General features: G+C 37.4%; 1 protein-coding gene across 1 annotated transcript in view; it reads left to right on the top strand.

Moving 5' to 3' along the window:
* STX7 (syntaxin 7) overlaps window positions 1–14,524 on the top strand; it is a 32,637-nt gene extending 18,113 nt beyond the window's left edge. The window contains exons 5-10 of the mRNA XM_032215782.1: window positions 2,727–2,864; window positions 5,063–5,115; window positions 7,952–8,042; window positions 9,089–9,161; window positions 10,399–10,481; window positions 12,852–14,524. Of these exons, the coding sequence (XP_032071673.1) occupies window positions 2,727–2,864; window positions 5,063–5,115; window positions 7,952–8,042; window positions 9,089–9,161; window positions 10,399–10,481; window positions 12,852–12,947 (534 nt within the window). The 3' untranslated portion in view covers window positions 12,948–14,524. The remainder of the gene's footprint in view (window positions 1–2,726; window positions 2,865–5,062; window positions 5,116–7,951; window positions 8,043–9,088; window positions 9,162–10,398; window positions 10,482–12,851) is intronic.
* The last annotated feature ends 397 nt before the right edge of the window (window positions 14,525–14,921 follow it).

The raw sequence follows: 14,921 nt of genomic DNA, 5'->3' as shown, positions 1-14,921 counted from the left end.
GTTGGTGTATTTGTCATAATTAAGAAGCTAGATATTTCTGAACTGTTTGGACTGTTTCTTTTAATGTTTTCATGAAAATGCAGCTTCGTTTTGTTTGTTTGTAATAGCCATGTATAGAAGAGAAGAGAATTCTTTATTGGCCAAGTGTGATTGGACATACAAGGAATGTCTTTTGTGCAAATGCTCTCAGTGTACATAAAAGAAAAGATACATTCATCATGAATCATAAGGTACAACATTTAATGATAGTCATAGGTTACAAATAAGCAATCAAATCCTACTAGGAAACAGTCAATATAAATCGTAAGGATACAAGCAACAAAGTTATAGTCATACAGTCATAAGTGGGAGGAGATAGATGATAGGAACATGAAAATTAATAGTAATTACTAATCCATCTCCTCCCACTTATGACTGTATGACTATAACTTTGTTGCTTGTATCCTTACAGTCCTTACGATGTAAGGATACAGATCTGATATCAGGTTTGGCATGTCTCCTCCTGAATCTTTATTGTGATATTGTAAGTGAAGTTCTTGTTTGAGCATGTAAATGAATTGCTGGTGTGAGTGTCTCTGGTTTGATACTGTTTCTTAACTTCAAGAATAACCACAAGAAAACACATCATCTATGAGCTTTAACTGCAGTTCATTATCAGAATACACGCTTAAGTTCCCTGTAGCATAGAAGCTTTTCAAAACAGCAATAATTTATTTAGTAGACACTCTTGTGTAAGTAGTTTCCTTTTCTCTTGGTATGTGTTGAATCCATTGCTTTCTTCTCCGTATTCTCTTCCACCTCATTCTGCCCTTTCTAAATTAATAGCAGTAATTGCCAACTGCTGCCTTGACTAGGCTGGGGAAAAGAATTTTAACAAATCTTCACATTAAAAAAAAGATGTGAGATTGGACTTAACCCCTTGAAATGTGAATGTATTATTCTGAGATCAAAACAGGTGGCTGAAATGTTTTGCACATCCCTCCTGATAACTATTCTCTTGGGGGATGTTTATGTAAAAGACACATAGCATAACATTAGATTTCATTATGTTTGGCCTGTAAATAGCCTCCTGTGCTTTTAAGAAAGGAGAAGTTAGATTATTCAAACTCTTTCATTTAAGTCCTTCCAGCACACATGTGTGAGAAACAGATGTTCAGCTTATCAGTGAATTGTGTTTAATTAATTAATTGGTTAGTTAAAACAAATTTATATGGCCACCCAACTCGCACATAGTTGATCCCCAGCAGCTTACAGCATATAAAAATCCAGAACATAAAAACTTACAATAACAACACTTAGACTTATATACCATGTCATAATGCTTTAGAGCCCTCTCTAAATGGTTTTACAGAATCAGCATATTGCCACCAACATTCTGGATCTTCATTTTGCTGATCCCAGAAGGATGGAAGGCTGAGTTAACCTTGAGCCAGTCAGCATCAAACTCCTGGGAGTGAGCAGAGTCATTCTGCAATTCTGCATTCTAATCATTGTGTCACCACAACTCCCTATAACCTTCACCTCCATGGCAGTAGCAGCAATACAGTTGCTTGCTCCTTCTCCATTCATGGTCCCCAGGCCCTCTGATAAAATCATATTTTTGGATCTTTCAGAAAAGCAACACGGTGGGATGTTGATGTTCCACAAAGAAAAGTCTACTGCTGAAAAGGTCCTTTTACATGGTCCCACCAAATGTACTTCCAAAATCAATGGGACCCTGACTTCTTGTATATCTCTTGCATTCCTATTTACCTATCTATCAGATGTAGTATGTAAGGTAGAAGGACTTGTTACTCCTCTTCTTGATGACTTTAGTTAGTTCTCTGCCCAAGTTACCCCCAGATGCAGCAATTAGAAGCAATCTCCATGTGCATCATCTTGAACTGTTAAAGCACGGGTGTCAAACTCGTGGTGCCACATTGTCACGTGATGTATATGTATATACATGTACATGTACATGTACATGTATATGTATATGTATCCGTTATCAGCCTGGCTTGGCTGATAACAGATCAGAGCCTGTGGCCTAATGGCTAAGATGTCTGTCTAATATGTAATATAGCCCAGGTTCAAATCCCAGTAAGGGTATGGCTAGCTGATGAGAGCTAAATAGCTTGAAATAGATCTATACTAGTCTCCCTTTATTTATTTATCAGCACAAATATAACATATATACATATACATATACATATATATGTGTGTATGTATGTACGTACGTACATACATACAAACATACATACATACATACATACATACATACATACATATATATATATATATATATATATATATATATATATATATATGTTTGTGTGTGTGTACTTTTACGTATATATACTTATTTAAATTATATACTTTACAAAATTACATAAAAATAATTAGGGGAAGATGATTGCAGAATACTTTGCCATAGTGTCTGAATTTTGACCAGTTTGACATTCATTTTAAAGAAGGAATTTGATTTCCGTTGGAATGAGACATGGAATTCTATAGGACAATTCTTTTCTGGGTCCATATATTATGTTATGGTGTAATATAATGGCATCGTATGATATGTGAACCCAGTCTATATGTGGAGGCCTGTCAAATTTTAACAGAAAAACAGAAAAACAGAAAAACAGAAAAACATGTATAAAATTCAAATTCTCCAAACTTCAGCAGATTATTTGAAGAACTGGTTTGCAATGAAATTATTTTAATGTATTTTGTTTGCCTTCTTTGTTCAGAGACAGAGAAGAATTCAAAAGGATCGACTAGTGAATGAGTTCACCACAGCGCTTACAAATTTCCAGCGGGTCCAAAGACAAGCTGCTGAGAAGGAGAGAGAATTTGTAGCAAGAGTTCGAGCCAGTTCTAGAGTATCAGTAAGTATAATTCATTAATCCACACTTTCACTAATTCTGGAAGATATCGAAAGAAATGGAATAGATGATACCATTTCTTTTCTCATTACAGTCTATGTTTTAGAGTGCATGAAGTACAGTATTAATATCATTTCTGTGCAATCCATTACTAAAGTCCATTTAGGAAATGCAATAACAGTTGGTCATATGCCAGATCTTCTATAATCGCAATAAATTATAGATTAGATAAATAGTTTGAGACAAGAGACAATAACGAGAGATTTTCTTGTGTCCAGGAATCATGCAACCCAAGTCAGATCTGAATACAGTAGCACGGTGGTCCAAAAAGGAAGACACTCAGCCTTATTTTTGTCAGTGTGTGTGTAGGATTTACAGACACCTGAATAGAAGAGTTAACACTGTGTAATGTACAACAATATGATATTACACTTGCCTAACTAAATATTTACGCTAAGATTCTCTGCATATTTTTTTTCTGTTCGATCATATCTCATTCTTAGACACTACCCAGACAAGTCTCTACAAGTTTCCTTGTCAAGGTTTTTCAGAAAAGTTTTTCCAGTGCTGTCTTCCTGGGGTTAAGAGAAAGTAACTGATCTAAAGTTACCTAACAGTCTTTGTGCTTAAGGCAAGACTAGAACTCATAATCTCTTTGTTTCTAGCTCGATGCCTTAACCAATACACCAAATCATCTCTCTAATCATTGCTTTCTGCTATTTTTTTCTATGGGATTGAAGTCTGCATTAAGCACTGAATCCTAAGCTGTTACCGTGTTTCCCGTAAAGACCCATCCTGAAAAAAGGTCTTATCATGTTTTTGAATACATGCGCTCAAATTAAACCCTACCCCCAAAATTAGCCCTAATTAACATCCTGACCACCTCGGATCAATCTTGAGCTCTGTTATTGGCTGCAGAGGGATTCCTGGAAGGCATCTGTAGCTGATAAAAGAGGTCCGGGTGAATCTGAATGGAAAACGGGAGCCAGGGGGCAACACATGGGTCAATCCAGAGCCCGTTTCTCAGCTGCAGAGGGCTTTCTGGATGGCGAAATGGAGGCCAGGGGCGACGCATGCAAGCAGCAGCAAGTGGCCACAGAAGAAGTGGGCAGGCACAGGGCTCCTGCTGTGTGGGGCTGTTGGTGCCGCCACCATGAGCTGAGTCAATAATTACACCCCACTCCTGTAAAGAAGCCCTAGCCATTTGGGGGGGGGGGGTGTTAAAAGAAAATAAGACCCGGTCTTATTTTTGGGGAAATACAGTATTACTGAAGTTGGAAGTGTATTAGCTTAATCCTTATAGGTGAATTTAAAACTGTTAGAATGTTTTAATCTCTTCATCCCATACAACCTTCTGCACCCTCCTCTCTACCCTAAAAAGCCTTTATGAAAGATTGGGATATGGGATAAAACTGCTGCTGTGGACAGAACAGAAAATCTAAAATTGGATCACTCTTGCACTGATCTCATAATATTTAGAGGAATGTCCCAACCATCTCTGAAGGGTGTTCAGGATCACAATAATCAGAAAAGGCAATTTAGTCTTTAATCTACAAAAGTTCCTATTTTATATTACTATTGTAAGCAGTTGCATCTAACCTTATCCCAGTTGTTTTTCTGTGTGCATTATAAGATCTATCTGATATTCTAGACAGATACCCACTCTTGTTTTCTGAAAATAGGAAAATGAAATATTCCCAATCCATGGGAATGGCTAATCTCCAACGTCCATGATGTCCCATTTCTGTTTTGCCTTCATTCTCTGTCTTTCAGTTTTCATTATTAAAATTCACACATGTTCATACCTATTTTAGACTATGGCTTAATAGTCCAATACCTATTTTAGACTATGGCTAACATCAGAAAGATGTTAGGTGCATTTTTTTTCATCTTTTAAATTTTCTGTATTAAGCCATACTCTAAATCACTTTTATGCTTGGATTTGGGCATGATACAGTGTTGGGCATGACACAGTGTTGAATGCTTGTGGTACACAAATCTTCTAATATCAGATTCTAGAATTACATTTCATAGACCCCCTTGATCTCTTCTTGTTATATCAGAGTTTAATTTAGAACTAGTTCAGGCCTCCTGATCTGTTCTTTTATCTGATTAAGTGCTGAACTCTTGCTGGTGAGTATTGAAGTACATTTGACTTCTCTTCTAAAGTTATACCTTGTTATTTTTATATCGCTTGACAGGGTGGTGCCCCAGAAGAAAGTTACAAAGAAGGAACCCTTGTATCTTGGGATAGGTAAGAAAAGTGATAGAATATAAAATCATTCCACTTAAAATAAATTAAAGTATGAAAAAACCACTGTGTTTAATTTTATTACAATAGCAATAGCACTTAGACTTACAGTATTGTGCAAAAGTTTTAGGCAGGTGTGAAAAAATGCTGTAAACAAAGAATGCTTTCAGAAATATAAATAAGAATTGTTTATTTTTGTCAATTTTCAAAATGCAAAGTGAGCGAACAAAAGAAAAATCCAAATCAAATCAATATTTGATGTTACTACCTTTTGTCTTCAAACCAGCATCCGTTCTCATAGGTACACTTGCACAAAGTCAGGGAATTTTGTAGGATTATAGTCAGGTGTATGATCAACCACTTATACCAAAAAGATGCTAATGATCATCAATGTCACACATAGATTGACACCCAGTCATGAACTGACACAGAAACAACTGTGTAGGAGGTGTAAAACTGTGAGGAACAGCCAAACTCTGCTACCAAGGTGAGGTTGTGAAAGACAGCTTCATGTCATGGCAAGATTGAGCACAGCAACAAGACACAAGGTAGTTATACTGCATCAACAAGGTCTTTCCCAGACAAAGATTTCAAAGCAAACTGGAGTTTCAAGATGTGCTGTTCAAGCTCTTTTGAAGAAGCACAAAGAAACGGGCAACATTGAGGATCGTAGACGCAGTGGTCGGCCAAGGAAACAGTGCAGCAGATGAAAGACCCATCAAGCTTATTACCCTTCGAAATCGGAAGATGTCCAACAGTGCCATCAGCTCAGAACTGGCAGAAACCAGTGGGACCCAGGTACACCCATCTACTGTCCGGAGAAGTCTGGCCAGAAGTGGTCTTCATGGAAGAGTTGCAGCCAACAAGCCATACCTCCGATGTGGGAACAAGGCCAAGTGACTAAAGTATGCACGAAAACATAGGAACTGGGGTGCAGAAAAATGGCAGCAGGTGCTCTGGACTGATGAGTCAAAATTTGAAATATTTGGCTGTAGCAGAAGGCAGTGTGTTCATCGAATGGCTGGAGAGCAGTACAATAATGAGTGTCTGCAGGCAACAGTGGAGCCATGGTGGAGGTTCCTTGAATGTTTGTGGCTGCATTTCTGCAAATGGAGTTGGAGATTTGGTCAGGATTAATGGTGGTCTCAATGCTGAGAAATACAGGCAGATACTTATCCATCATGCAATACCATCAGGGAGGCATATGATTGGCCCCAAATTTATTTTGCAGCAGACAACGACCCCAAACATACAACCAAAGTCATTAAGAACTATCTTCAGCGTAAAAAAGAACAAGTACTGGAAATGATGGCATGGCCCCCACAGAGCCTGGATCTCAACATTATCGAGTGTGTCTGGGATTACATGAAAAGACAGAAGGAGGTGAGAAAGCCTACATCCACAGAAGATCTGTGGTTAGTTCTCCAAGATGTTTGGAACAACCTACCAGCTGAGTTCCTTCAAAGACTGTGTGCAAGTGTACCTAGAAGAAATGCTGCTGTTTTGAAGGCAAAGGGTGGTCACACCAAATATTGATTTGATTTAGATTTCTCTTTTGTTCATTCATTGCATTTTGTTCATTTTTGAACATAAATGTTTAACACTTCCATTTTTGAAAGCATTCTTTGTTTACAGCATTTTTTCACACCTGCCTAAAACCTTTGCACAGTACTGTATATACCACTTCATAGCACTTTACAGAACTCTCTAAGAATCATTTTACTGACCTCTGAATGATGGAAGGCTGAGTCAATCTTGAGCCGGTGAGGATCGAACTCCTGGCAGTGGAAGGCAGGATTTAGTCTGCAATAGTGCATTCTATCCACTGCCCCACCACGGCTTCTTATTAGAGAGATGCTTGCATCTCTAATAAGCAACAATAATACAACACTACTGTGTTACAAAGTACACTGTGGTTTTAACTTCTTGTTCTGTTTTTTCAGAATTAATGACTTTTTATCTCATTGTTAATATGCATTGTTCGAAAGTCCCTGTTTGAATGGTCTTTCTCCTGTCATTATTGTCTGCAATTTGAAGAGAAATTGGAGGATTGATAGGAGTGACAGATGAACTGTAAAAGGGCATTGCCTTCTTCCCATGAATCCTCTAGTATACAAACAGAACATCTAGGAGAATCATGGATAGTATACTATCATGATATGTAATAATAGTCATGATTTCATTCAGTCGTTGCTGTACAATCATCACAAGTTATGACTGTGGTGCTGTACTATATACATAACTCAAGGACTACCGTGTTTCCCTGAAAATAAGACCTCCCTGGATTATAAGGCCAATCGGGCTTTTGAGTGCATGTGCTAAAATAAGCCCTCCCCGAAAATACTGCAACACAGCAGCAGCCATGAGGTGACCATGCTTGTCGCCTCCTGCACCTAAAAAATAACAAGATCTCCCCAAAAATAAGGCCAAGCGCTTATTTCGGAGGTCAAAAGAAAATATGACGCTGTTTTATTTTGGCGAAAACACGGTACCTGTAACGTAGTCTCCTCACGACATAAAAGTTAATTTAATGGTGGTGTTTGCTTCCATTGAACGATCTATAGGATTGCAATTTACCAAAATGCATCTCAAAATTTCTTAAGAGGAACCCTTTAAGAAGTATTTTGTAGTTGGAATAAAAAAAGACAAAAAAAATCTTAAGTAGGAATATTGGGAGGATTGCTTACAACCATTATTTACTTTGAGGTTACAGATCTCCTGAATTATCTCTTTTAATGCAGTCAGTATATATATTTTTTCCACATATAACAGCCTAATAGTGTATAATGTACTATGTATGTGTAATGCATAATGTGTTCTGTGTATGTTTAACCCAAAGCCAACCTCAGACCCAAGTACTAGATGAAGAAATCACAGAAGATGACCTTCGGCTCATTGAAGAAAGAGAATCGGCCATCAGGCAGCTGGAGGTGAGCACTGGCTGATGAGATCAAGAACAAGATGTTATTTATTATATTATGTCCATGAACTAAAACAGCTCAAGATAGAACTTGTTGCTCTTTAAATTATTAGTTCCCATAATTAATACGTATGCCATTACTTAGGACATCACATAGCATTCCCTTCTTTACAAGAGTTTAAAGTTTGCTTTCTTCCTGGATATCAGTGCCATTAAAATGGTCTTTCATAATCTTGAAGATCTGCTAGGATGTCAATTCCCATTGGAAGTTAGAGCCTGGTTCCTAAGACAAATGAATTTCTCCAGTTTTGGGGTAAATACTGCTATAGAATCACCTGTGTAATCCACACATTTAGCAGAGAACTTGCTAAAACGAAAGTACAGCAATTTGTAAAATCCGAAGTCTTTGAATTTTATGAAGGTTGTGGAACCAGAGGTACTAAGATACTTCTGTCCTGGTTATTATTATATGATGTAAACATGAAGTGAATAATTGCCTCAGAATTCTTCGTACTTTTTCTGTTCTTATTCGGGATGCCTGTGATTTTTAAATGATTTTATTGGAAGAATTAACTAAGCCTAAAATTATATTTTTAAAAAGGTAGGAAATGAACATAATCATGCTGATGCTTACATTCAGAATTTGAAACACATTCATTCTATTTTGTACTTTGCGATTTTTTTATTGCATTTTTTAAAATTAAATAATATCCACACAAATGTACAAAGGTTGCTTATGCCTGTGATATTGATACAGATCACACAAACACACACACATTTCACTATTATCGATGTATAATCTCTCTTAATGAGTAACCCCTTCATAATATTTATCCTACTCTTCAAATTTACATTCTCCAGTGGTAGTTTTTCTACTTTTCTCAAATATACCATATTATAAATTGAAAATTGCTTCCAAACTACCTGTCTCATCAAAACATCTCCGTCCTATGTCTGTTTCCTTCCTTCTCTCTACTCTAAATTGCTTGTGGTTTATTCCTGTGATTGCATTGTTCGGTGTTGAACATTGTTTTAATACAGTTTCTTTCTTCATAGTCAGACATTCTTGACATAAATGAAATATTTAAAGATTTGGGGATGATGATTCATGAACAAGGAGATGTGATAGGTAAGTAAAGGTCAACCTTTTGAGATGCTTTTTTTGCCGCGTTTGGGTATGCTAGTTATATTGTATTAGCTTTTACAAGTACAAATGCTGCAGCAGTTGAGGAAAATCTAGAATTAATTAGGAAAAAGACTTGCATTAAGAGAACTTTGGTACACCAGGATCTGAAGCGAGATTGATTTAAAGAGCTTAGTTGCCTGGAACATGTTATATAGGTAGGATGAGAGTTTTAGCTCAAATTACATGGGTGGGGCAATTGGTTATGGAATGCCTTGTTCAATTTCAGTACAATACCAGCTGTAGTGCAGGTACCGTCATGTAACAGCAGGTGTTCCCCTTCTTTGGGAATAAAAATATTCAAGAGTTAGAATTTATTAAATTGTTCCCTAGAATTTTTCAGGTTTTCCTGAAGCTTTACTTTACAGAGAGTTCAGATCAGAGAGTTAAAATGATCAGGATGCATAGCAGAATTGTTAGAAGTATTCTGGTTTAATTAGAACATTATGGATTATTTTTCTCCCTTCCACCCCATAGTTTATGGGTATTCAGTGTAGCTTCTCCACTTTTAAAGTATTTAGTCTGTTTTGCTGTCTTGATTCCTATTGTTTGGGAGAGAAAACACATATTTTCCTAGTATCAGGATACTGTTATTGTCATTTCTGGCAGCATCTGGCACAGGGACTCCTCAACTTATGACCACAATTGGAACTAAAATTCCTGTTGCCAAGTAAGGCAGTTGTTAAGTGAATGGTGCCTTATGTTACAATCTTTTTGCCATGGTTGTTAAGTGAATCACTGCAGTTGTTAAATGAATTATGTCATTAAACTAACCCAGCTACCCCCATTGACTTGACTTATCAGTAACCAACTGGTGATCACATGACCTCAGGATATTGCAACCATCGTACATACATGCTCGTTACCCAGTTCCCAAATTTTGATCATGGAACTGCGGGAACATTACAATGGCTATAAGTGCAAGGACTGGTTATAAGTTACTTTGTTCAGTGTTGTTATAACTTCAAATCTCACTAAACAAATGGTTGTAAGTCGAGGACTACCTGTATTAGAACATGTACCACTGTCCTTGCTTTTAATTTAATATCTTTTCAAATAATTGTTCTTGGGATTTATGTCTACAAAATGGATATAAAAATATAAAGTCTCAGAGCAAGATGTTTCTGCACGCATGTCAATTGTAAAAGACAAATTGTAATGCTCTTTTTCTCCTTTCTCAAAGATAGCATAGAAGCTAATGTAGAAACAGCTGAAGTCCACGTTCAGCAGGCAAACCAGCAGTTGTCGAGAGCATCCGAGTACCAGGTAAAGATTACCATAAGCAAAAGTACCACAGATAATCCTCATTTAGTAACTGCAATTGGTTCTGATGACTTATCGATTAAGTGAAATGGTTGCTAAGTGAACATGTGACACAGAGAGGAAGAGAGAGAGATACTACCAAATCACTGCTTGCTGCTCTTTCATTTAGATAAAGTTCTGTGGGGTCTTTGGTACTGTCTGACCTTGGTATTTTTCTTGCAGACTTTTCATTATCAAACTAGGTAACATATCAGTGAAACATCTGCATTATAATAACCCATATTCTCTTCTACAGATAAGGTCCCCTAGTATAATAATCTGGTACCTAGCGTATTCCTTCACCTCTTTTTGCCCTCTGGCAAGGCAGAGAGATTGCTTAAACAAGCTATCTCTTCCACAGCTGTTTTTCTTGGCAGGACAGTGCAACCTTCAAGAGTGCTAACTGCAAGTTAACAAGCTCAGCTTTGTGATGTTAGTTGATTAGAAGCCTCTCCAGCTAGGTGCAACCTGTCTGAAACTGACCAGACTTTAATCAGTTTCACACCAAAGACTTTTCTTCTTGTAAATGCAGACATTGCTTAGAAAATGAACTCTTTATTACCATGCTAAACGTGGACTGCCTGTATTTTAGACATTTTTCATGTACTAAGAACTTAAACTTTACATTTCAGATTAGGCATACCTTTGCGCTTCTCCTGGCTTTCCAAGGCAATGCTTCCTTGCCTTGGAGGCCAAAGTTTTGATGCAAGTCAAGCATCTGTGTAGTCTGAATTTTGCCACTGCAGATCAATTGCCTCTTCTTCCTCTATCAACCCCACACTTGATACTTGCACTGCAACTGCACAATACTAACTTTGATATAAAATTCCAGTGGAAAATAAATGGGATTATTGATCATCCAGATTCTGGAAAAAAAATATATATCTGACCCGGCACAAAAATTAGAGGATTTTGATGCCACCCGCCAATGCTGGAAAATTCTGAATAGGGTTCTCAACTTTGCATGGCATCTGTCAAAGCTGACTTTAAATAGGGCAAAGTATCTTTCCCTGAATGTGACTGGTGCTCCTTGTCAGACACTGGATCATTTAATGACTAGCTGCCATTTGAGAACTTATGCAGAAGGAAAAGCAGATTTTCTCCAACTAACAGGGTGCTTAATTGGCAAAATGGCCTAGATTAGGGTGTCAAATTTAAGCCCGATGTTGGATCTGGCCCATGGGATGCTTAAATCTGAGTAGCGGAGTTGCCCTGGAAACAGCGAAGGACCGGCCTGCAGTGCCTCTGCCAGTGAAAATGGGCTCTTGAGCTGCGTTTTCAACTGCGACAGCCTCCTGCGATCCTCTGCTAGCTAAAACGGCGTTCAGGAAGGTCCTCCTGAGCTCTGTTTTTGCTGGCAGAGGATTTCAGGAGGCCGTCACAGCCGAAAACTGAGCTCGGGAACCTGTTTTTGCTGGCAGAGTGTTCGGGCCATCACAGGGCCCCCCGACACAAGTGATGTCAGGCTGACCATGCCCACCTTGGCTCCCCAAGGTCAAACACAACCCTGATGCGGCCTTCAATGAAATCGAGTTTGGACCTCTGACCTATATATTAAAGTATAGAAGACTTGTTCCATTCTCATGAACCAATGTATTTCAAAGTGTAACCTATAACTTATATATAACTTTTTGAATTCTTCAAGCCTTACAAAATTGACTACATGTTTCCATTTTATGTACACCATAGTATTATGTACTCCTTTTGTATAGTTTTACTACTGTTTTCCATGTACAGGTAGGCCTTGACTTTACAACAGTTCGCTTAGTGACCATTCAAAGTTACAGCGCTACTGAAAAAAGTGACTTACGAATTTTTTTCACACTTACGACCATTGTAGAATCCCCATGGTCACGTGATCAAAAATTGAATGCTGCCCAACTGGTTCATATTTATGACGGATATAGTGTCCCGGGTTCATGTGATACACCTTTTGCGATCCTTTTGGCAAGCAAAGTCAATAAGGAAGCCGGATTCACTTAACAGCCCTGTTACTAATTTAACAACTGCAGTGATTCATTTAACAACTGTAGCAAGAAAGGTCATAAAATGGGGCAAAATTCACTTAATGTTTCTCTCGCTTAGCAAAAGAAACTATGGGCTCTATTGTGGTCATAAGTTGAGGACTACCTGTGCTATGTGTCATAAGCTAAATAAATAAATTTGTTAGCAGGAATCTAGGGCATAAAAACCCAATATTGAAACAGGCAAAAGCAACTCATTGAAGCACTCATTTGAAAAAGAAAGGGAATGATCTCATATGATCAAACGTGTGTTTCTGTACCTTTGTAAAGTTAAACTAATAGTATCCTTTTTTTTCTTCCCCTCATTCAGCGCAAGTCCCGGAAGAAAATATGCATCCTCATTCTTGTACTTGCAATAGGATTAGCTGTTCTTGTGCTAATTATATGGTCACTAGTGAAGACATAGGATCAGTTATGCCAGAGGCTTCTGGTCATGTCCCATTGTGAAGGCTGTTCAGCAAATGATATGTCAAACCTGATAATTTCTGCTTTATCACAAGGTGCATTTTTAATCCAAGAGTTTTCTTGGCTTCTGTATTAGGATTAATTTGAAGTTATCATTTATATGTAATTCACCAATATTTAATCCTGGGATAGGCAAGTTTTTATATAGTACATCTCCTTTGCATTTCTTCTCTGGGCCAAACTACTTGGAATTCTTCGTACGAGGACAATTTTAGCTCATTGGACCAAGTGGGTCAACCTTTTACACATGGATCAAAGGCTAGAGGGAAGGTTGTGCATGTGGGCTGTCAGTTGTCAAACACCAATTTAAAATATCAATTTAACTGCAACTTTATCTGTACAGGGTTTTTTTAAAAACAAAAGCTGTCTTTCTGATAGAAATGTCGTATGTCCAGTCTTTGAGATATCATGTATCATTGGCTCATTCCATTAATCAGAGAACGGTCTGCCCATTTAGCTCACTCCATGCCAAGCTTAGTTCTAATAGGTTCTTGGAGAATGCCTCTTGTCATTTTCCAAAATGTTTTTCTGCTGTTTTTTTCTTTTGCTTAAAAACTTTATTTTTAATTTTCCACATTTTTGGTGTATAAACATGATACTGGGTATCAGCAAACCTGACCAATTCTCATTGAACAAGAAATCTTGGGCAATGTAGATTTGTGTGTGTAACTTTACAGTTGAGACTTTGGGACACACTTAAAACTAGTTGTTTGCACCTTAATTTATGCACTCCTTAGGTGGTTGAAGTTTGGAGTCTATGGGCAGTTAATGTGTATAGCTGCTTAACTGCACATTTACTTCAAATGCCCATAGTTTACACTTCTCTCTTTGGAGAACTATTGTTAGTTATGTTGTGGAACACAACTGAATGAGGCAGTGGGAGCTCTGTGAGTGGATTGTCGTGGATCTGAAATCCTACATTCTTATATTTGCGAGCCACAGGGTCCCCAAGGAGTGGATGAAACTTTTAAACTGGGAGTGAAACATAGTCAGATCATCTGGCTCCCTATTTGCATGACCTCAAAGGGGAGATCTTGCGTAGAGCAATCAATAACAGTTTGAATTATACTTGAACTATTCAATCAACTGCCACTAGGAACAACAGATCTTATATCCAATTTTTAATAAAGCAATTAATCCTATTTTCCTCATCATGTATCTACTTGGGTACTAAACCTTTTGATTTCTGAAGAATTACATACAGTTTAATTGTCTCAAGATTAAAGGTTTTTAAAACTGCTTTTTGGGTGCCATTTTGAAATAACTTAAATTTAAAAAATTGTTATTTTTGCCAGCTAATTAGTTCTTTGCTTTTTAAAAAAAAATGTATTAAATTGTACTGTATAAATTAACCTTATTAAATTACTGTATAAATGTTACATTTTTTTGTACAGCAGTTTGATAGAAAACCAGCATTTACAGTATGAACTCTTGAGATTTAAGATTTTTTTTGGGGGGGGGGGGGTGAATTAAAGCCAAACCTGGATGATACAATCTAAATAAAGATACCTTAAAAAATGAATATGTTGCTATTTATGTTTTATTGCTATATCTTAAGCATAACATTTTGAAAGGAAGTAATCATAGGGTGAAACATAGTCCAGAAAAAGAACCCTGACAAGGCTAGTAAAAATAATACTGAATCATTTGAATTTACTGCAATTGTCCTGATGGTGGTAGTGTTGTTACACTGATTCTCTTTTATAGATGGTCTCTGCCATAAGGCAATCCTTTTGTCTCAATGGACAACAATTTAGATAAACATTGTGCATGCAATATTTCCCCTAGTGCAGGGAGTCAACTACAATTCTTTTTGTCATTTTATGGGGGAGAAAATGTAAAAACTACATCACCAAGAACGATCGTGTCTAAATTCCTAAAAGCACTTTTGAGCCTTTGGGAGAACCAGAACACA

This window comes from Thamnophis elegans, chromosome 4 (genome assembly GCF_009769535.1).
Source record: "Thamnophis elegans isolate rThaEle1 chromosome 4, rThaEle1.pri, whole genome shotgun sequence".
In the NCBI taxonomy this organism is placed as follows: Eukaryota; Metazoa; Chordata; class Lepidosauria; order Squamata; family Colubridae; genus Thamnophis; species Thamnophis elegans.
The sequence above is the reverse complement of the archived record's forward strand: the minus strand, read 5'-3'. Positions and strand labels throughout refer to the sequence as shown.